Source organism: Silurus meridionalis, chromosome 8 (assembly GCF_014805685.1).
Source record: "Silurus meridionalis isolate SWU-2019-XX chromosome 8, ASM1480568v1, whole genome shotgun sequence".
Taxonomy (NCBI): domain Eukaryota; kingdom Metazoa; phylum Chordata; class Actinopteri; order Siluriformes; family Siluridae; genus Silurus; species Silurus meridionalis.
This window is the reverse complement of record NC_060891.1, coordinates 18,560,387-18,582,347: the sequence shown is the minus strand read 5'-3', so window position 1 is coordinate 18,582,347 and position 21,961 is coordinate 18,560,387. Positions and strand designations below refer to the sequence as shown.

Sequence of the window (21,961 nt, the reverse complement as noted above, 5' to 3'; positions counted from 1 at the left end):
GACTGTAAAGGTTATTAGTAAAAGAAGTATCTATGCACTATTTAAAAAAAACAAAAAAAAAACAAATCAGTACCAGTACAATACTAAGAAGTGAGTGAATATAGAGCAGTGCCCAGATTGAGGATTGTCCCTCTTTCTAGTGCAGGGAGATACAGGTTTTAATCATTTAGGTGATTGGGAGAGCAGCGACAAGGATTTGATGAGCGACAGAAAAGTCTTGCGTCTGGTCAGAATGCTGCTGACAGATTGTCAGAATTGCTGAAACAAAACAAATGTCATTTCAGAAGTCTGCTGCAACCAGTCTAATTAGAGACCCGAGAAAGCGAGTAACGAACAAACAATTTTGCAAAGCAGAGTGCTATTAGACTCCAGACACACTCTAGAGAAGAGCACTGAGCACACAGCTTCAGAGGAAAACAACACCACATTTACATATGTATGTATGCAAGCGCTGAGTGTAGAGATATATGTATAAGGCTTTCAGCTACTTGCTGCTGGGATAATATTTTAATTCTTCTGTGTTCCTCATGACCACTTAAACTATTGCTTTATATATAAAATTGTATTATTGTAAGTGCAGGCTGAATTAGATATAGGACTAGCAACACACCCTAGATACACATACAGGAAGTTATAAAGCTTATTGTAAATAGTCAAGAATACTATAAGCAGAGATGCACCTACACAACAGATACTGTTCAATAAAATGTGCTAAACCAGGACATTTAATGATTCTCACTTTAGTTTGAACATCATACATTTGACAGGCCAAAACAGACTTTGTCGCTGCTGGAGACCCGCCAATAAATGTTTCACTTCATTGGCCATCTGCTGAAAGGCATCACCCACTCTAGTGCCATCCTGAGGGTGCTTATGAGAGAACGCAGCCTGTATTATCAATGTGCACTGCTGTCATGGGCTTCTTCAGGAGCACCGTTGCTCATCAGCAGGTTCGAATTGAGCTGTGGCTCAGTGGTACCTCACTTAACCCATCATGTGCTCGCTTAAGTTTGAGGCTAGGTATGGATTCCCCGAGCCCTTGTGCAGAACACCGTCCACAGTGCGAGACTACTGAAGGAGAAATCTTGATATGCTCGGCTTTGCTGCACCAGCTGGGGAAAAGCAGGTCAAAGCATTTTGGACATAAGCACATGGCATATCTAGTCCATCATGTTTCTGAAGGCACGTCCTCAGGGGTAGGGCATGGCTGCCTGAGCCAAGCTCTGTAGCTGACGGTTCAGAAAAGCAGGGCATCTGAGGAAATGTTTGGAGAAGGAACCACAGAGTGCTGAAATGGCCTGTCTAAACCTGCAGATCTCTCTGCTTCATACTATTGTAAAGTGGCATTTTGTTGCTTGCGGTGCTGCACCTGTTCTATATAGCAACAGAGAGCTGTAAATAGATCCCCCCCTTTTTTTATATTTGTTTTTTTCTTCGTTCACCAAAAGGCCCAGCAGTAGATTGTCTCAGTGGACAAGGTGTCTAGAAATAGTTCAAGGCTGAGTTTTATTTAAAGGTGCTGCCCATTTGTCAGGGAGCACTTTAGCTGGGTCTCATTTTTCTGTTTATCCTGCCCTGATCAGACAAGCAGCCAGCACTACCGCACTCTGATAACCTACAATGATTTTATCAGCCTGCAGCGGCTTCTCTCTATTTTGCTCACCGGAGAGTGTGTGTGTGTGTGTGTGTGTTTGATTGAGTGTGAGAGTAATAGTGTGTACATTATTTTACTTGCAGCATTGCTGTACAGAGTTGAGAAATGTGACTTGCTTTTTTTATTAGAAGAGGATTAGCTTTTTACTTGCCTACTTTCTTCTTTCTGTTTTCCTTCATTTCCCAAGAAGGTTTTCATGATCACTTGAAAATTCAGGTGCACATGTAGATAAATAAAGATTCTTGGCTGCCACATTCTGTCTCAGTAAGTCTCAGTGTCTTAGTAAGCCTAAAGCTGCAAGCCCCAGCCATTTAAAAAACCATCTAAATCGTATTTAGGAGAAAAAAAAATACGGAACAGCACAGCCGGCATTTAAAATAAACTTTTTTTATTTTTTTGTAGGTAACAACAGTGGACAGGTTTCAGGGTCAGCAGAATGACTACATCATCCTCTCACTGGTACGCACCAAAGCAGTAGGCCATTTGAGGTAAGCATTTTGAGATCGCACCAACTGCTGAGTTTTTATCCTGTCATGTGACCCTTTTCGCATCTCCATCCCCCAATCCAGCAGGATGAGAATAATGTTGATTTTTTTTTTTTAAGCAGAGTCTGAAGTGTTATGGGAAAATGTGATATAAGAAGGACTGTGGGAAACATATGCTGAATGATCGTGGCAATATATCGTACAATACACAGCTTTACGATCAAATCCCTGGCTCTTATTATGTATGTGTGCGTGACAGAAAAAACCTTGCTGATTTACATTCAGCGATTTAATACCCATGACACTAATTTTAATGTGTTCCATATTTAATAAAGGTCTGCCACTGTATATTTTTTTTTCTCCAATGGAAGACTTAGTGATGTCTTCTGGTGTGTTTACTGTGAGCATTGAGACTCGTGCTGAACCTGCAGCCTAGAAATGGAGTTTTAGTCTAATGAATAATTTATAGCTTTGTATCTGTACTGCTAGCTTAATGTCCTTAAAAGCTCGAAGACTGTAATCGTCTTCAGAAACATGCCGAGCTGAAGTAAAACCGTTTACTGTCAGTACTCTCAGCACTGCTTTTTTCCTCTGATACTTTTTGGCCTAATTCGGCCCATCTTTTGCACTTAAAGTCTGAGGTAGTGCATTCTTTTTAGTTTGGACTGATGGACCTGCAGTGGTGCTCAAGAGTGAAGCCTTTTTTTTTTTTTTTCCAGAAATCTGTGTATATATATATATATATATATATATATATATATATATATATATATATATATATATATATATATATATATATAATTTTTTTTTTTTTTTTATGGACAGTTTTCATAGTTGGTCTCTGTTAACAATCTCCTCCCATTGTCTAATACACAAATATTATATTGCATTTACTCCTAGTTGCTACACTCTTGTTTGTGTGTTATATGCTCTGTGCATGTGAGGAGAAGAACAGAAGCCAGAAGTGAAGAAAGGAGCAGTGTGATTCTGTTAGTCAGAACTCACTGCATCGCCAAGTGCTTTCAGCTTTTTATTTTCAATTGAACCACATTGATTTTTGTTAATTAGGATTCGCACTCTAGCATGTACAATCTCTTTTATTATGCATGCACTTATTATAAGCAAATGTTAACAAATGTGAAAGAAATAAAATGCATCTAATCATGTTCTCTTTTCTCTCTTTCCTTCTCACCCATTCTTGTATGTTATCTTTTTCTTGTTTCTTTCACCTTTACCTTGTGCAGAGATGTTAGGCGTTTAGTGGTCGCTATGTCCAGAGCCAGGCTGGGCCTCTACATCTTTGCTCGGGTCTCCCTTTTCCAGAACTGCTTTGAGCTGACACCTGCTTTCAATCAGCTGACTGCGCAGCCTCTGCAGCTGCACATTCGACCACAAGAGTACTACAACTCAGTGAGTACACCCGCCTGCATATGTAGAAGATTAACAGCAAGAATTCTACTGTCTAGGCCAATTGTCCAGTGTTGGACATGAAATAAAAAAAAAAAAAAAAGAGATATAACTAAACTTTATATTTCAGCATATTTAGTCTTAATTTCCCTACCACATTATTTACAATATTTTATGAGAGGTAAGGCCTAAAAATATAGCCTCATACAAAGTTAAAGGTAAAGTGAATGCCACTGCCTGACCAGAGTGAGCACATGCACTCAAACCCATTTACTGATGTAATTCAATGTACATTTGACACACTTTTTCCATTTTTTGTGCTCCTGAAACAACAGAAGCTCAGGAAAAATATATAAATTACCAATACAGGAAATCTATTGAAATGAAAAACCGATTGAAATCTGTTTGCATGTAATAGACATCATGTCTGCCCTGATTTACAGCACACAACAAACTTTAATTCCAATTAGATTTTTCAAATTCACTGTGCTGTGTGGGTGTGGAATTCTTACAGACCCTCAATACACACACACACACACACACACACACACACACACACACACACACACACAAAACACACTTTCACTGGCAGTTCAAACTGTCCTGTAGACCTGTAATGCAAAAATGCTAGAAACACTAATTATTCATGCATCCTAATATCCCATTTATAAAGATGTACATGCTGTTTTCCTTAGTGAATGTATAGAAATTTCTTATCAAGAATTATTGATTTATTCATAAATGTACTTTGGTGACCTCCAAAAAATGGGGGAAGTCAAATGAATGCATCAGACATCTGTCCCTGTCCTGTATTGTGTACATAGAAAGTATTTCACATACAGCACAAAGAACACTAAGAATAATAGAGAGGAAGCATTTACTTTGTTTTCCATCCTGCTTTTCTTTGCAGACAGAGGTGCGCTCGAACGAGCCTGACCAGGTAGTGAAGAACATGCCCGAAATGGCCAACCTGGTCTACAATATGTACATGCATATGATTCAGAGAACCCAACAGTACAGACAGGTGAGCACTACACTTTCTCCTTTCCTTTTCCCATCACACTATATATTATTCATCACAAAACCATTTTTAGCTCAATATTTGTTAGATCAGATGCAATTGTCAGTTTAGTTTAGCATGCTGAAAGATAAGCAGTAAGCATGAATCCAGTGTATGAGAGTGAAACTGCTGCTAATGAAGACCTGCTGTGATAAAGTATAGAGTGAGTTTAAGCTCCTGTCACCCTTCCACACTCAAAAACCCACACTTGAGCAAAATGAGCTGCCGTGAGTGAACGTGGCTGGGTAAAGCTATTTTACAGCAAGACGCTTGCATCAGCGTAGGCAGAGTATAAAGAAATTATATATATATAACATACAAATGATTATAAATTGAATTTTTTGCCAACCTCACTCAACAGCTTCTTAACAGCAGAATCTTAAACATTAAGATTTTTTTGTGGTTTTTTTTGCCGTCATTTATATAAATTTTATCAGAAAATAAAATATATAGACACATGCACAATTCATGCTACTGCTTATTTTTCCCAGGAACACAGCTGAAACTGAAATCATTTCACAGAATATGGATTTAATGTCAGCAGAGCATGCACGGTTATAGATTGAACTGTTTTTGTGCTGGTTATTGGCATATGATAAAAATGTAGCATTTATATTATATTTCAGCATGTCTAGATAGAAACCATAAACCATGGAAAAATTAAAAGAAAAAAAAAACCTTTCTGCATTACAAGTGTCTGGTGTAAAAGCCACTTTGATTAACACGCTAGATGAAGGACTGGTCTAAATGGGCTTAAAATTTAAATTAAATGTTTATTCTAGCAAGACAAGATCATATGCATAGTGATGTACATCATGTTTGGTAAAATCAATTTCTTAGCTAAGGCCAAGTGAATTTACACCCCAATATTTCTCTAATAATTCACATTCATTTAGTGAATGTGTGTATGCCAACAGTTTGCACACAATGTAGAAGGTAATCCAATATTCTTTGGCACAGAATCTGATATCCGTGTAAAAGCTGCAGAATTACAATAGTGTGCCACATGCACTCCAAATAGACTGTTAATTTACAAATGATCTTAATACCTACACATAGTAATACATGCCAGTGTAATATCAGTAACTATTAGAGTAAAAACAACAACCGAGAACAGAACTGAGCACTAGATTTATTTATGGCAACCCGGAGTATCTTCATCCATATTCATAGAACTTTAAAAAGTGATGCATGTCTTTCACTTTGTGTGTATACAGCAGCAGCAGCAGCAGATTCTCCCACCCCCACGGCAGGTGACGACAGAGGAAGAGTCTGACGTGGATATGAAGGAAGAAGAAGAAGAGCAGAAAGACACTCGGCCTGAAGAAGAGAGCAAAGAAGGTGTGAATAAAGATGAGACTGTGCAGGAGGAGCCCGAGGTGAAGATGGAGCTGGAGTCTGTTGTGGAAGAGCAGCACACAGAGGAACGTGCTAAAATGCCTGAACACCCAGGTAGAGACAGTGACAGCGGGGACAGTGAGGAGGACCAACCCTAAAGTCAATCCATCCACACACCATACCTCACTCATCCAGGGTCCACTGCAACCTATAGCAGGGTGTGATTAGTTCTTATTTTTCCTTTTTATCTCACTTTGATTTGGTTTCTTGAAAAGAATGGCTTTGTAAGAAAACATTTGTAACAAATGAACATCATTTTGTAATAAAATTTAACAATTTAAATCGAAATGCATTTGGGGGTTTTTGTGCGTGTTGTGTGAAAGGGAAGAAAATTTTATTTTTTTCTTCTGTTAAATTTTACACTTCTATAGATAAAGCCTAGTTCTCCGTTATAAACTTCCTGCTTGTGTGCATATTTCTTTTTTTTGTTGTTGTGAATAAATGCATGCCTTGTACAACTTCCCCTAAAAGTCTTCCTCTTCCATAATTTAGTACATTTTTTCTCTTTACTCCTCCCAACTGCTTCCTAGAAATTAGTGTTAAGCAGAAGGAATTTGTTGGGTCACATACCCAGAGCCTGGTAGCCATTCGAAGCAGACACTGAGACTGAGATTGCACTTTAACCTGCACAAATTACTTTTCCTCCAAACACTCGAGAAATCCTTTTGGAGAAGAACTGTTAGACCAAGCAAGAACTTCAAAGAGGTTGGTATAAATTATTTTTTTCTTAATTTCTGTCTTCTGATAGTGTTCAATTTACATAAATAGTTTGTGTTCTTATCCTGTCACATGAAAGGTTACTGATTGTTTAACATGTTCATTCATTTGTACAGTGGTATAGTGTTTTAATAATTCACTAGTTTTATCATTTACGTCCTGGTGATTTGGGTGGCAGCTTTGTAACATGTGCACATGACCGAAACACATGAGGACCTCAAGACGACGGGTTCTTGCATCACCTTCTGCTGACAAAACGCAATTGTCACAACACGTCAGCTGATACCCACATGGCGTTTATTATTTAGAAAGAGCCACTCACCACAACTTTTGTCTCTTTTGCCATTTTGTGCCATTTTGTTTTTAAATCCACAAGTAATGGGGGGGGGAGACAAAAAAAAAAAAACAGTGCAAGCTTGGATCCAGAGCAGCAGTATTACAGTTGTGTAAGTTTGGTAGTAGAGCAGGAAGGTTTAGTAGTTTGTGAAGTCTGAGGCTCTCTGTTACATGGTGTGATGACTGGGTTCCTCCACAAGGTTACTAATCGAGTTAAACATGCTCCTGATGAACTGGTGACCACTTTCCCTGCCCCCTTTTCTCGGATCTGCCTGCTTCATCCAGGCCTGCTTCTGGATGGGGTTGTCTTCGATTGGAGGTGTCACTGTGCAGCTGGGGATGGTTTCACATCAAAGGCTGGGGATCCATTAAATTAAGGAGTAACACAGGAGTTTTAAGGATGGATTTTGGACTGTACTTAATGTCAACAGTCTGCTACGCTAACACAAGACTACAGTTTGCATTTGATTATCATGGCACACCTCAACAAAGTTTAACTCAAATGAATAAACATTTGGTGCCACCCAGCTGAGGATGAATTTGAAAATGCACATTAGATGGTCTAGTCACTAGTGTAACAGTATCAAGCATGTCCCATTAAATGCATACACAGAGCCTGCTGGATAATTTCACACAAATGACTTGGGAATATCCTGGGTAGAGATGGAAAAGGTGGTCTCAACCTTTTGCTACTTCCTCACCAGGAAACGTGGCAGAAAATGAATGAATGGGAGAAAAACCAAACCTCACCACCTCAAAGCAATGCTCATGCACGTTCTGATTTTGAACACTGCATGCATTTTTTTCTCACATGCAGGTGACCGTAATATTAATAACACAGTCTGGTTGTGGAGCTGTTACAGTTGTGCTGCTGATAGAAAATACCACTGAACGCTCCAAAAATCTATATTTAATGCATTCTTCTGTTTGAAGGCTATTGTGCAGGGGTGTGTCGTTAAAACAGTACAACATTATTATCCAGGGTATTGAAAGAACAATTAGAGCAGCAGCTTTTATAAGCATAATAACACATTTCCTGGTACAAAGTAACATATCTTTTGTAATCTAAGCATTTTTTTTTCATAGCATAGTACTGTTGGAAAATTGGGATTAGTCCCCACAGAGAAGTTCTTACAGTGTCTTTCTTTTGTTTTCTTTTTAAGCTGATTTGTTCAGGAACTATATCCTATTTCACTTAAGTGTCCTAGTAATCCAGAATTAATATCTGATTTGATAGAAATGTACTCATTCTCCTCTACTTAACCACTTGAAATCGCATTTCATATGTGCAAAGGTTTAGATGAACTACAATTGGGACTAATTGATAGAAAAGAATTAGGATGGAATGGAATTTTCAGCAAATACAAATAATTTCCTGCTCTCTTTGTCTAGGATGGCAAGCTCTTGTTTCTGGTCAGTAGTGTGGCTGATCGTGCTTCTTATGATTGGTTGGCCTCTCAGTATATTCCTTGGAGGATTGTATGGGCTCTTCGCCCCCCTGACCGCCTGCCTCGGCTTCGACCGGCTAACTGATCTTCTATTGGCAGGAGCCAACCTGGGCAGGACATGTGCTCAGAACATGAGACACGGCACATCTATGTGCTGAGGAATATCTCAAAATTGTTCAAAATCTCAGCAAGTTTACTTTATGCAATGAATAATTATTACAGGAATAATTATGGAATTGTAATTACTGAACTTAATTAAAGCACTAGATTATATGGAGCTACTTTGGTTTAGCAAAATTAATCAAACTTCAGTTAGATTTTTCTTTTTCATGAACTAATTTTCTGTGAAAATCTGAAATAAAATGAATACAACTAATATAAATAATTTTAAGTTTTTTAATCAACTTGAACTGTGTAGAGTTCAAGTAGTTCAAATAAAACATTTAAATAAAAGAGCTTTTAACAATAACCCTAGAATCTATTTATTTTCTATAAAAGCTTCTGTTGGCTTACAGTTCAAAGTGTATTCCAACTTTTCCTTTTGTTTGTGTATATATATATATATATATATATATATATATATATATATATATATATATATATATATATATATATATATAGACTGTATCTCAGGAGTACACCCCTCACATTTCAGCAATGATTTTAGTAGATCTTCTCAAGGAACAATACTATAGTATTGAAAATTGGATATCTTTTAGAACAGTCAGTATACAGCTTGTATAGCAGTAAAGATTTACTATCCTTTGAAAATAACTCAACATACAGCCTTTATTGTCTAAACAGCTGGCAACAAAAGTGAGTACACCCTACATGAACATGTCAGAATGTATCCAAAGTTTCAATATTTTGTGTGAGCACCATTGTTATCTAGCACAGCTTTAATCCTCCTGTGCATGAAATTTACCAGAGCTGCACAGGCTGTTGCTGGGATCCTCTTCCATTTCTCCATAATGGCATCAAGGAGCTGCTGAATATTAGACACATTAGGCGCTTCTCCACCTTCCGCTTGATGCCCCACAGGTGGTCAGTAGGGTTTAGGTCTGGAGACATACTTGGCTACTCCTTCACCTTCAGCTTCCTCGGCAAGGCAGCTGTCATCTTGGCAGTGTGTTTGGGGTCAATATTAAGTTGGAAACATGCCCTTCTGCCCAGTTTCTGAAGGGAGGGCATCATGTTCTTCTTTAAAATGTCACACTACATATTGGAATCTATGTTTCCTTCAATGAAATGAGCAACACTCATGGAGCCCCGAACCATAATGCTATACAAGCTGCACATTGACTACTCTAATATTTTATATATATAATCCTCTCTAGAACAAACTATAAACATTTTTTGGGAAGTGAATTTGCTGTAAGTATTTCATATAGGATAATTGAAAATGGAATGTTCATCAGAAGTGTTGCTCAATTTGCATTCAGAACTATTATGAATCATCATTCCACTGTTTATATGCTATTTATCATTCTATTGCAACTTTATAAATCCCATGTCAGAAATATACTTATTTTAATAGCCCAAACTGAAGTGGTATCTAATTTCTAATGTGATTAAAAAAAAGGAAAAGACTCGTCTGCAGGTAACAGACAGATTTTGATCAGCCTACCCATTTTTTCTTTTTTGCTTCTATAGCATATTCACATTAAAGTTGAACATGTGACAGTTAAATATGTGTACAAACTGTACTGTAGTTAAAGCAAATGTAACCACACTTTTGAACTAAATTTATTAAAGTTCATGTATTATGACAGACATATTTTATCCATCTATTTTAAGAACATTTATAGCTTCCTGGCTTCCAAATCCCTATTTTGACCAGGATATGAATACGAAGCAACAAATATGAGCACCACTTGACATTTGTAGATTAAACCATTCATTTTGATTCATGCATATTTCATGATCATTTCCAAAGTGCTGTTTAACCTCATTTTCTCACTATTGACTGATGTACTCACTGACAATAATTCTTTCAATTGGAACATTAAGCCCTAATCTTTAAGGAAAATATATAGCTGTTTCACAAAACTTCAAATGCCATATTTATGAGACTGTAAAGCAAGAATTTATCAGACTGCACGTGTTCAAGCACAAATCTGTTTAAAAATAGATTATGCAAAAAAGGCAATAATGGCCTGAATCTAGTTTAGAGTCAGGCTTGTATTTGTTTTCTTTCCATTTCCCTGACTGTAAAGTAAAGCTGGATGTACTCAGGCATGGCAGAGAGGACACAGTGGGATGGAGGATGCATGTGTGGCATGGGCTGAAATTGGGCCCAGGCTGGAAATATTCTATTTCAGTCTGAGATAGAGAGAGGAAACAGGTCCACCTGTCTTGCTGAGCTGATATGTGGGAGATTTGCAGAGGGGATATGGAATGCCGAGCATCCAATTAACCCCATACCGCTTTTCTAATTTGGCTCTCACACACCAGACAGGGAGTGGACTCTACTGTACTGCTGGCTCAGGAAATCTCAGTCCAGTCCAGACTGTAGACAATTATGTGAAAGTGCATACAGTATATGAGTCAACACAATGACCTCAGCTGAGAATTTTTTTGAGATTTTATGTGTGCATGAGTTTTATACCAAATAATAATGGCATGTACTTATACATTCTGACCCCAGTTTCCTTTATAGCATTACGTGTCAAATATTTACATGTATTAATCTAATCATTATGGTTGAGTGAATATGACCTGTGGGCTGTGTGCTTAAGCAATAGCTCCTATTAGTGGTACTACATGCACTGTATATTTATAGAAAATAAATATTCACTGTATTAAAAAGGTGTGTTATATAAATGAAGGACAAGGATGAGAAACAAAAGATTTGTAAAAAAAAAAAATAAATCAGTAACACACTTTAAACTTTGATTCTTTAGTGGTTATTAGATTATAAGTTCTGTCTTTGTTGACGGGTTCCCTAGAGGGACAAACAAATACACCCTTTAGGGTTCTATAGACCATTTCTTTGTCATTCTTATGCTATTACAGATAATCAGAGAATTTACTTACTTAAAAAGGTAAACTTTCATTAAACTTGTCTTGTTTAAACATATAAACAAAACAAAAAAGCAGAAAAAGTATGTAAAAAACATGCATGGCTAAGAACTATAAAAGTGTATAGAGCACTGTGTACTGTATCTAATCATACAACATACAGAAAAGATTTTCAGCCGTCGAATTTGTTTTGGGTAAGTTTATACAGAAATCAAATTATACACATTATTGTTTCAAGCTGTAATAATATTTCACTGAACCATTACAATAGGGAAGACTCCCTAAATATTGTCATAGTTATGCTAATCTTCAATCTAAACAAACCTATTTAAATCTATAGAATATGTGATAAATAATGATAAATAGCCCAGAATCAATGATTTAGTACAATAGAAAACACAAGCTACAACCAATTCTTTGGCAAGATAATCTCTGAGCACCTTTTGTTGTTTTGGACCACACATGCCGATAGAGTTTACACAGCTTGCTGTAAAGGGGACACAAGTGTCCCCCCATCCGTTTTCCCAAAGTGTGACACTTCTTCTGATAGCACACGTGTCAACCAAATAAGGACAACTGGTCAGGAAGCATGGCCCACTTCCCGGTATAAAGAGGAGCCACCACTCTCCAGCACACAGCCCCTCTGTCTGAGCTGATCTGGTGAGTGCACATGGACAGTACATACTAACATGCTTAATGAGACTTTTAATTGCCTGAGCATTTTTTTTTACTACTTCTGTCAAAACTAACTAACAAACCAACATTATGTTCAAACCCTAAAATAATGTAAAACCAAAGTAGTTAATGAACCTTAATGACAATTATTTGTAACAAAACAACAGAACACATGCAAAAAAAAAAAAAGGCAACTCTTTGTACTGTATTTCCCTGTGTAACTGTATACCAAATGTCAATGTCTGAAAAAGCTTTAATCCATTTAGTTTTAACAAATATTTCAGATTCTTTTAGACTGTCCAACATGTGTGATGATGATGAGACTACAGCTCTGGTGTGTGATAACGGCTCTGGCCTGGTGAAAGCCGGCTTTGCTGGAGATGATGCACCGAGGGCGGTTTTCCCGTCTATTGTCGGTCGCCCACGCCATCAGGTAAAGTTTAACATTATGCTTTGGCTGAGTTTAGCTTGTGTAAGATTGATAACATGCAGTTATACTGTGCCGTAAGGACCTGAAAGGGAACAGGCTCCTTGCGTCTAGATTCATTTTGTGGAACTTTTCACTGAACCAATACAGAGCATCAACTAGCAAAGAGAACTTCTGAAATAAAAGAAATCTGCAGTTTTGTTGACATATAACTCAATTTATAATTTATTTGAACCTTTCAAGCTAATACTAAAACAGCAATAACTTTTCACAGGGAAGTGGTAGTTTAAAGGTTAAGGTTCTGTGTTAAAAGCCCCAGCACCTCCAAGCTGCCACCCTTAGGCCCCTGAGCAAAGCCTTTATTATCCCTCCCTGTTCCAGGGTGCTGTAGCTGAATAAAGTATATAATGTATAATTGACAAGTAGTAAAACTTCTTTTTTTTTCATTGTACAGTTTGGCTAGCAAATATTATCCAGCTTACAAAAATGCACAAAAAGAAGAAAATATGACTGGAGTTACTGTACTTACTGTAATAAAGTATACAATTTAGCATTTTTTTAAAAGGAAATTTTGAAGATTAGTTTTAACATTATATTGACTATTAATAACTATTACTAAAGAAAACCACATCCTGTTTTTAGTGTAAAATTATTGCAGATAGTGCCGGAATTGCATTTATTTTAATTATGGCTTTATTTGTCACACAATATAATTACAATGGAAATCATTGCGATCCTAACCTAACTTTGGCACATTTAAGGAACCTAGTAATCCAAAAAGTGGCACCAGTGTTAGTTGACCCAATGTTCCTTGAGTGCCGAGATTATTAGATATGCAAGAGTCGTTGTTATAAAATCATAATAAATTAAACTTATAAAGTCTTAAGTTTAATAAATTGCTGTCACTGTTGTATTTATAGTAATACCATAGCAGCTACGTTTCTGTGTAGTGCTTATTGTTATACTATCTGGCCGCTCAGGTTTACATGAATAAGCATGATCTGATTCACTTCTACACTTTCCAGGGCGTCATGGTTGGTATGGGACAAAAAGATTCCTATGTGGGTGATGAAGCTCAGAGTAAGAGAGGCATTCTGACCCTTAAGTACCCTATTGAGCATGGCATTATCACTAACTGGGATGATATGGAAAAGATCTGGCACCACACATTTTACAACGAGCTGCGTGTGGCACCTGAGGAGCACCCGACCCTGCTAACTGAGGCTCCTCTCAACCCCAAGGCCAATCGAGAGAAGATGACACAGATCATGTTTGAGACCTTTAATGTGCCTGCCATGTATGTGGCTATCCAAGCCGTGCTCTCTCTTTATGCTTCTGGCCGCACAACAGGTAAGACTGAGGACAGAGTCCTATCATAGCCATTGCTGTGCCAAGTGTAAGCATTAGCTTATAAAAGATATGCTTTTAGGTATCGTGCTTGACTCGGGTGATGGTGTGACTCACAATGTGCCCATTTATGAGGGTTACGCTCTTCCTCATGCTATCATGAGACTAGACCTGGCTGGTCGGGACCTCACAGACTATCTCATGAAAATCCTCACTGAGCGTGGCTACTCCTTTGTAACGACAGGTATGCATTATATTCAGGATACTTGCATCAGGTCATACTTTTTTATGTATCCAGATTCAGCATAAAGAAACCCAACTATGACAATGTGTTTTGCAGCTGAGCGTGAGATTGTGCGAGACATTAAAGAGAAATTATGCTATGTGGCATTGGACTTTGAGAATGAAATGGCTACAGCTGCCTCCTCCTCATCTTTGGAAAAAAGTTATGAGCTGCCTGATGGACAGGTGATCACAATCGGAAATGAACGATTCCGCTGCCCTGAGACTCTCTTCCAGCCTTCTTTTATAGGTACATCCTACATCATTCTAGCACTGCAAAAATGTAAAAACAATAAATAAACAATATACAAACAATATACAGATACATAATACCATATAGAAAACACAATGAAAAGGCCACATGAAAGCCATGTCACCAAGTATTTCAAACCTTATGCCATTGGTCTCATTAAACTAATTGCAAGAGTTGATAAAATCTGTTGCATTGCTCTGATAGTTAAACATTCTCATGGACTGTGATATGCTGCTTAGATTTGTTGCACATTATGTTAATTATTTTTTAGTAAACACTGGATAGTAAATTAAGATATGTCAGAGCAAAATAGATTAGATGAAAGGGAAAATCATAGTATATTGTGTTGAATATGGAATTCACAACCATAAGAATTTTTAATTGTGAAATGCTTAGTGTTGTGTTAGAAAATAAACAATAAGCTTTTTGCTGTGTGCCTGAACAAACTGAACATGAGGCACTGATGCATGTTTATCTTTATAAGCACTAAACTTATTTTCTGTTATGTAGCTTAATGTTGTTAAATGTAGCACCAGGGAAGTATGACCACTTAACTTGACTAAACTGTTCATTTTGCCACAGGCATGGAGTCTGCTGGAATTCATGAAACCACGTATAACAGCATTATGAAATGTGATATTGACATCCGTAAGGATCTGTATGCCAACAATGTACTCTCTGGTGGCACCACTATGTATCCTGGTATTGCTGACCGCATGCAGAAGGAAATCACATCCCTCGCACCTAGCACAATGAAAATTAAGGTAATTTTCTTCTAATTGTATCTTATCATATTGTATTGTGTTGTATGGATTGTATATATTTGACTTTTCTAATTGTTCTAGATCATTGCTCCTCCTGAGCGCAAGTACTCTGTTTGGATTGGAGGCTCCATCCTGGCCTCCCTCTCCACCTTCCAGCAGATGTGGATCAGTAAAGAAGAGTATGATGAGGCTGGACCCTCCATTGTCCACCGAAAGTGCTTTTAAGCATGACCATCTTGGCTGCTACACACAGTCACTCTCACAATATTTGTAAAATATATTATTTATACTCACAAGTGACATTTTATGTTGTGTTGAATTTATAGAGACAGGTTCACTAATAAACAATGATATGGGTTTTATAATGTGTTTGAAATGAAATCTGCACTTTATAGGCTTTTCCAAGAAGAAGGATATGAATATATGTATCGTATACATTTCTTCAAGTATTAAAAGAATGAAACAAAAACTGCTTATTTGTAGAATAGTCACTGGAAGGTTATAACAAAATATTCAAGACAAAATCTTTATAAACGGCTTCATTCACAGTTTTCCTGATATCAAATTTACACAGAAATAAGTTTCTATTTCTGTGTATTCAGTGTTATATTTTGTGCATTCAGTGGGGTGTGCATATACTGTACAGTGTTCTGTAATTGATATAACTACAAAACAATCACAGATCAATACCCTAGAAGGTTTCTGGAATGAACTTGAGATTAACGTTAGACTGATAACATATCATAAGACTTTTCATAAAAAAGATGTGCTAAATGTACATGTACTGTACCTTCTGTCATTGGGGTGCTTATGAGCATTTTTATACCTTGAAAAGAAGTGCTTTGTTTAAAAAAAATATATAGCACAAAAGGAGTTAGATAAAGAATACCACACATACTGTTTAGGTGAAGGAAACAAAAAATTAATGTGTAAATGAATGTGTTCCAACATAAATTTGTTGTAAGACATTGTTCTTAGGGTGCAAAGTGCACGTGCACATTTTGGGCGACAGGCCCAGCAACCGTCAAAACAATCTATATAATGAATTTTTCGATGAGATTATCTGCATCTTAAAATAGTCCAGTGTAAATACATTTGTGTCTGATCGCGCAGGATTTGAGGGTGAAACAAAGGGCGGGGCCGGAGATGACGTTCCTATTTTTATCCACAGCATGGCGATAAAGCGATTAGAGCCTCCGAGCGAGTCGCGTTAAAACCGCTGGCTGTAGCTGCTTAAAAACGCATTAGAAATGGTCGAGGTGAAAACAAAAATAACAGCTTAGAGAATGCAATCCAAGAGGACGGGGAATTCCTCAAGGAAGGCGCTCGTGGCCGTGATAGCAACAAGTATGACTTCGAGAAAAAAAATAGAACGCATCCTGTGTTTAAGCCAATAACAGTTGACTGGCCACCCCCTCTCCATCCTTGCCTCTATTTAGTTTCAGCATCATTGTGCAAAACTCTGTTCTTCTACTCGGTGCTTCAGCAGAGCTCTGCGCGCATCACCATTCCTGCGCTTCATCGTTTATTGCCAATAAGAATTGTTTTGTATTTGTAGAGCTTTCCGCACACCTATGTGCCCCGTGACGCAGGAAGAACTACTTAAGGGAGATTAGTAGCGTTGAGGCATTAAATCCAACCTCCCACCAGTCACACACTGCGCGACCTATCAACTTGATCTGAGGATCGAAAATAGGAGGGCTTATATATTAATCAGCACTTCGGACTGGAAGACAAGTAAAAGTAGGATCGCCCGGTGATCCCCTGGCATAGCAGCTGGCCACGGCGCAGGGAAGGACCGTGATCAATGTTTTCGGCAGATAAAATCGGGCCCACTGGACAATAAAAGGAAATAGTCGTGTTATATATATATTTTTCCCGAGGATTGAGTGAGAAGTGCTGTGCGCTCTTGTCTCCGAATGAACAGAAATGGGGGAATGGACCATACTCGAGAGGCTCCTAGAGGCTGCTGTCCAGCAGCACTCTACTATGATAGGAAGGTAAGGCAAAAAGTCATCTGTATTTGTTGGTGAAAGTGAATATGATTTCAGTTAAATTTAGGTTTATGGAGCTGGTATAATAGGTGTACCTCATTACAGGTAAAGTGCGCAAATCTGTGCGCAAAGAAGGGCGCTACAGCCCATTTCACTTATTTTCAAATAAAAAAAATGGAATTCGTTCTAAATAACAATTTCATTTAGTTTATAACTGAACTACACGGCATTTTATTGAATAAATAAATATCTATCCTATCCACCTGAGCGAATGAATTTAGGCGCACAGCAGGCAGAGCGCTTCGGTTTCAGCACTGGACAGCTCCCAGCACCCTGTCTGCGTTATCAAAACACTTTTATTTCGTCAACAATGACACTCATTTTAAATAAATACCAAAAGTCAGACGGTTAAACATTTTCTATTTCTTTATTTGCTTGTATGCTCATAGGATCCTACTAACAGTGGTGGTGATCTTCCGGATTCTAATCGTAGCCATAGTTGGAGAGACAGTTTACGACGACGAGCAAACAATGTTTGTATGTAACGCTTTACAGCCGGGCTGTAACCAAGCGTGCTACGACAAGGCCTTTCCAATCTCACACATAAGATACTGGGTGTTTCAAATCATCATGGTCTGCACCCCGAGCCTTTGCTTCATCACCTATTCGGTTCATCAGTCTGCAAAACAGAAAGAGCGCCGCTACTCCACCGTGTTTCTCACCGTGGATAAGGACCAGGATTCACTGAAGCGCGAAGACAGCAAAAAGATCAAGAACACAATCGGGAACGGAGTTCTGCAGAACGCTGAGAACACCACTAAAGAGGCCGAACCCGACTGCTTGGAGGTCAAAGAAATGGCCAACGCGAATATGCGGACTGCCAAGTCCAAAATGAGGCGCCAGGAGGGCATCTCTAGGTTTTACATCATCCAAGTCGTTTTCAGAAACGCCCTGGAAATCGGCTTCCTAGTAGGCCAGTATTTCCTCTACGGATTCAATGTGCCCGCCGTGTACGAGTGCGACCGGTACCCGTGCATCAAGGAGGTTGAGTGCTACGTGTCCAGGCCCACGGAGAAAACGGTCTTCCTCGTGTTCATGTTTGCTGTCAGCGGCTTCTGCGTGATACTCAATCTGGCCGAGCTCAATCATCTGGGCTGGAGGAAAATCAAAGCTGCCGTAAGGGGAGTCCGGGCCCGAAGAAAGTCGGTCTATGAGATCAGAAACAAGGACTTACCCCGTCTGACCGTGCCGAATTTCGGCCGCACTCAGTCTAGTGACTCTGCATACGTGTAGCTCTGTATCTCCAAGTATCCAACAAACACGGACGACTCTGGTCGCCACTGTAACGTGTCATCAGTTAAAGGAAAGTGGGTACATTTTCGTTTCTGTTTTTAGTCTTTTAAGGACGGCGTAAAGGATGGCTGACACGTTTTGCGACTTTTTCTCCGTGCCGTTTGGAGCACAAGGACTCAAGTACACCGCGCATTTACTCTCAGTGTGGGCCGCTTAGTTGTACTTAAAGAGAGTAAATGCGTTTTGCACTAAATAGAGATAAACACCCGGGCCACGCACATCTCTCATTGTGCCGTTAATGGTGTTTTTAAACGATTTTCTCACCGGCTTTTCTCCTCACATCATTCCATTTTAGCTATACAACGCACAGACTCAATCCTCATTCAGCCTATACCATGATGAGATCGAAAAATCTATGGGATGAATTCATTTATTTTTTATTTTTATTAAACAAATCATAGAATATATAATTCACTTTTTTTGTTGTCTGTGTTGCACCGCTGACCTTAATGTATGTACCCATTCCAGAGCTTTAGTGGATTTTGCTGCAGATGCTTACTTTGTGTTTAAACCCACCAAAAGCGCCCACGGCTTTCATTTGTCAAGTTTTTCATTTCTTTCGTGTAATTAAGTGCCATACTTGTACATAAGATCCATATGTATACATACATATATAGATAGATATTTATAGATATATATATATAAAAATATATATATAAATCTCTAATCATAATAATTATTATAGACTTTATGAAAGCGAATTCCATGCTCGGATTGCTAAATGGCGCCCAGGTTTGCTTGAACTCTCTATTTGTTATGAATTAAATGAAAGAAAAAAAGAATATTCGGCATTTTCTCTTTTAACCTGAAACCGAAAAAAATGCGAAAATGAATTGAATGTGCTGGTCTTTTTTTTCCTACACAGTAATCTCTTTATCCGTCATAATAAGTGATCACAAAAAAAAAATGATAGCACACATTTTATAACAAATTATATATTCTATAACGGAAAAATCTAAATATAGACAATGAGAACTTCCTCTGGTGCTACATTTTTCCACCTATCATCTGTCTGTGTAACACAGGAAAATAAAAGAATAAATATTTTCATCGAAGGCAAATACATGGAATAAATACACACTACAGCCGTCTGGAGCCCTGAGGCTTTTCTCTGCATCTCTCTGTGACCTGGCATGCGTCTATCTCAGGCATTGAGAAAGCAATGTGGTGCATTAAGTGTCAGTATGAGGTATGAAAACTGATTTGATTGAAATCTCACCCTTGTCAGTAATGTTAGAGATTTCATATATTTAAATAATGTTTGTTTCCATCTATACCGAATGCGCTTCATAACTGTGACCTGAGAAATATTTTGATTGAGTCTATACAAAATGTCACACTCAGTATTTTCCAGTTATCGAGACTTTTTTATACCGTTTAAATTCTAAGGTCAAGTAAAGAGCTGCATGTTTAAAGAAAGCATATTAGAGAGCATTAGGATGTTGTAGAGGAATTGCGGGGTCTCAGCTGCTTGTGCTTGGGAGTTGGTCTTTATCCCCTTTTTTCTGTTCCTGTCTTTATTTGTTGCGTAAGAAATACTGCAATGTAGTGTCTTTAAATATTCACTTCTCCTGAAGGTCAGGAGTAAAGAAAAACATTTAAGTAAAAGTTGACCGCAGTGTGGAGACTGAGCATCAAGGATGATCTGGAGACTCGTTCACTGCAGCATCTGCCATAATGGCCCTGCATTGCAAAACGAAAGATGGAGCGGGAACTCACATCAATCTTCAACTCTGAGGAGGATGTTCCATGTTTCCAAAGCTCAGTAATAAACTCAAACAATGCTACAGGGATGAAAAGTGTAATGTGCCTGGTCAGCCGGACAGTGCAATGCAACACTCAGCCTTTTTCTCTCCTTCCCTTTCTGTCATATGACCAACATTCCAAGACTGCATTGATCTTGAATCAGTGAGATACACACAGACTTTCCTGATAAACTGTCATGAGAGCCCACACACCTCTTAAACCAAGATGTCACTGAACTGAGCACATTGTGATTGTGTATGCAATCCAAAAGAGAAAAAGCTTTAATAAAAAACCTTCCCTGCTGAATGTGAAAATATTGAAATATCTGAGCATGGCTCTTGCCCCTCCTTCTCTCTCTCTAACCTCTCCTATCTTTCTCTTCTGACTCCCTCCCTCCCTTTGTGTGTCTCTGTGTGGTAAGATTGCGGCAATACTGATTCTGGCTACATATATAGTACATGTGCTATGCAGCATTTTTGTATCCATTCTGAGAGAAATTATTGTGTTAATATAATCTATCTATCTATCTATCTATCTATCTATCTGTCTATCTATCTATCTATCTATCTATCTATCTATCTATCTATCTATCTATCTATCTATCTATCTATCTATCTATCTATCTATCTATCTATCTTTTCAGGATCTGCAATGCTCTACAATTTATAGTTTCTTACAACCACACCCTAATAGAAATATATGGACTTATTAATCTTCTTATTGGCTCAATTATTATAAATTCTTAAAACAATATGAATATATTTAATTGCATAATTATAGTTAATGGCACAAAAATACAAATAATAATGATTTACATACAAAAACAGGAAAGCTAAATTCTTTTTCACATGTATCACACCTCATGCATGGAAAAGATCTAACACCACATCTGGACTGTCATTTTCTTACTTTTCCACTAAAGTATAATATTGTAGTCCATGCAAAAAAACCGAATAGACACAGTTAAATTATAATACTTTTTTATTATAATATTATTAAATGTAACATGCTGAAATGAGATTAAAACTACTGTACATTTCAAACCCTGAAATATAATCGCAACATCAATGAAGGTCATTTCTCATTTGAAAAACTGCAGTACAAGTTATATAACATTTCATTAAACTAATACATTACATTTCTTTTAATACTTTTATTATCTAATATAATTGTTTTATTTTTTCTGAAGTATGCAGTACTTTATTGAGCCTATGAACACAAACGTGTTTTTCACAATTATGCACACTTATACTAATCCTTTTCTTTTGAAAAAAATTTTAAATTGTGCTTTACTAGTAGACTTTTAACCAGAAAAAATCTGAAGGTGAATATATTACATATATTGATAAATATCTACTAAATATCGAATATTTTTCAAAACAGCATTAATATTAATATTCACTGTTAGTCATAAAAAAAATAGGTATTTCTCTTGTACACAACTCTACCCCGTCTAGTATAATTTATTTTACAACATTAAAAGTATGTCGCTTTTGAATAGTTGAAAACCACCAATTCTTTAGTAATAAACAGAATAAACATTATAAAACATTGCAGCTAAAAACAATCTGTCCTACAATATACCTCTGCTTTT

General features: G+C 37.6%; 3 protein-coding genes across 6 annotated transcripts in view; all 3 read left to right on the top strand.

Annotated features, from left to right (window-relative positions):
- Positions 1-6,292, top strand: part of aqr (aquarius intron-binding spliceosomal factor) — a 37,834-nt gene extending 31,542 nt beyond the window's left edge. For 2 of the 3 annotated variants that reach the window (XM_046855855.1, XM_046855853.1), the window contains exons 33-36: positions 2,057-2,142; positions 3,384-3,549; positions 4,457-4,570; positions 5,824-6,292. In XM_046855855.1, the coding sequence (XP_046711811.1) occupies positions 2,057-2,142; positions 3,384-3,549; positions 4,457-4,570; positions 5,824-6,102 (645 nt within the window). In that variant the 3' untranslated portion in view covers positions 6,103-6,292. The remainder of the gene's footprint in view (positions 1-2,056; positions 2,143-3,383; positions 3,550-4,456; positions 4,571-5,823) is intronic. The other variant, XM_046855856.1, reaches the window with a different exon arrangement.
- A 6,198-nt stretch (positions 6,293-12,490) lies between these two features.
- Positions 12,491-15,554, top strand: LOC124390080 (actin, alpha cardiac muscle 1-like). Of its 2 annotated transcripts, none has more exons than XM_046855781.1 (6): positions 12,491-12,634; positions 13,654-13,978; positions 14,058-14,219; positions 14,316-14,507; positions 15,093-15,274; positions 15,356-15,554. In XM_046855781.1, the coding sequence occupies exons 1-6, from the start codon at positions 12,506-12,508 to the stop codon at positions 15,497-15,499; spliced, it is 1,134 nt and encodes a 377-aa protein (XP_046711737.1). In that variant the 5' UTR covers positions 12,491-12,505; the 3' UTR covers positions 15,500-15,554. The 2 variants fall into 2 exon arrangements, with proteins under 2 accessions (XP_046711737.1, XP_046711736.1); XM_046855780.1 differs by having other exon boundaries at positions 12,506-12,634; positions 13,783-13,978.
- Positions 15,555-16,515: 961 nt separating this feature from the next.
- On the top strand, positions 16,516-21,462 carry gjd2b (gap junction protein delta 2b). Its single transcript, XM_046856671.1, has 2 exons — positions 16,516-17,274; positions 17,718-21,462. Exons 1-2 carry the CDS (start codon positions 17,204-17,206, stop codon positions 18,559-18,561), a joined length of 915 nt encoding a protein of 304 aa, XP_046712627.1. The 5' UTR covers positions 16,516-17,203; the 3' UTR covers positions 18,562-21,462.
- Positions 21,463-21,961: the final 499 nt, after the last annotated feature.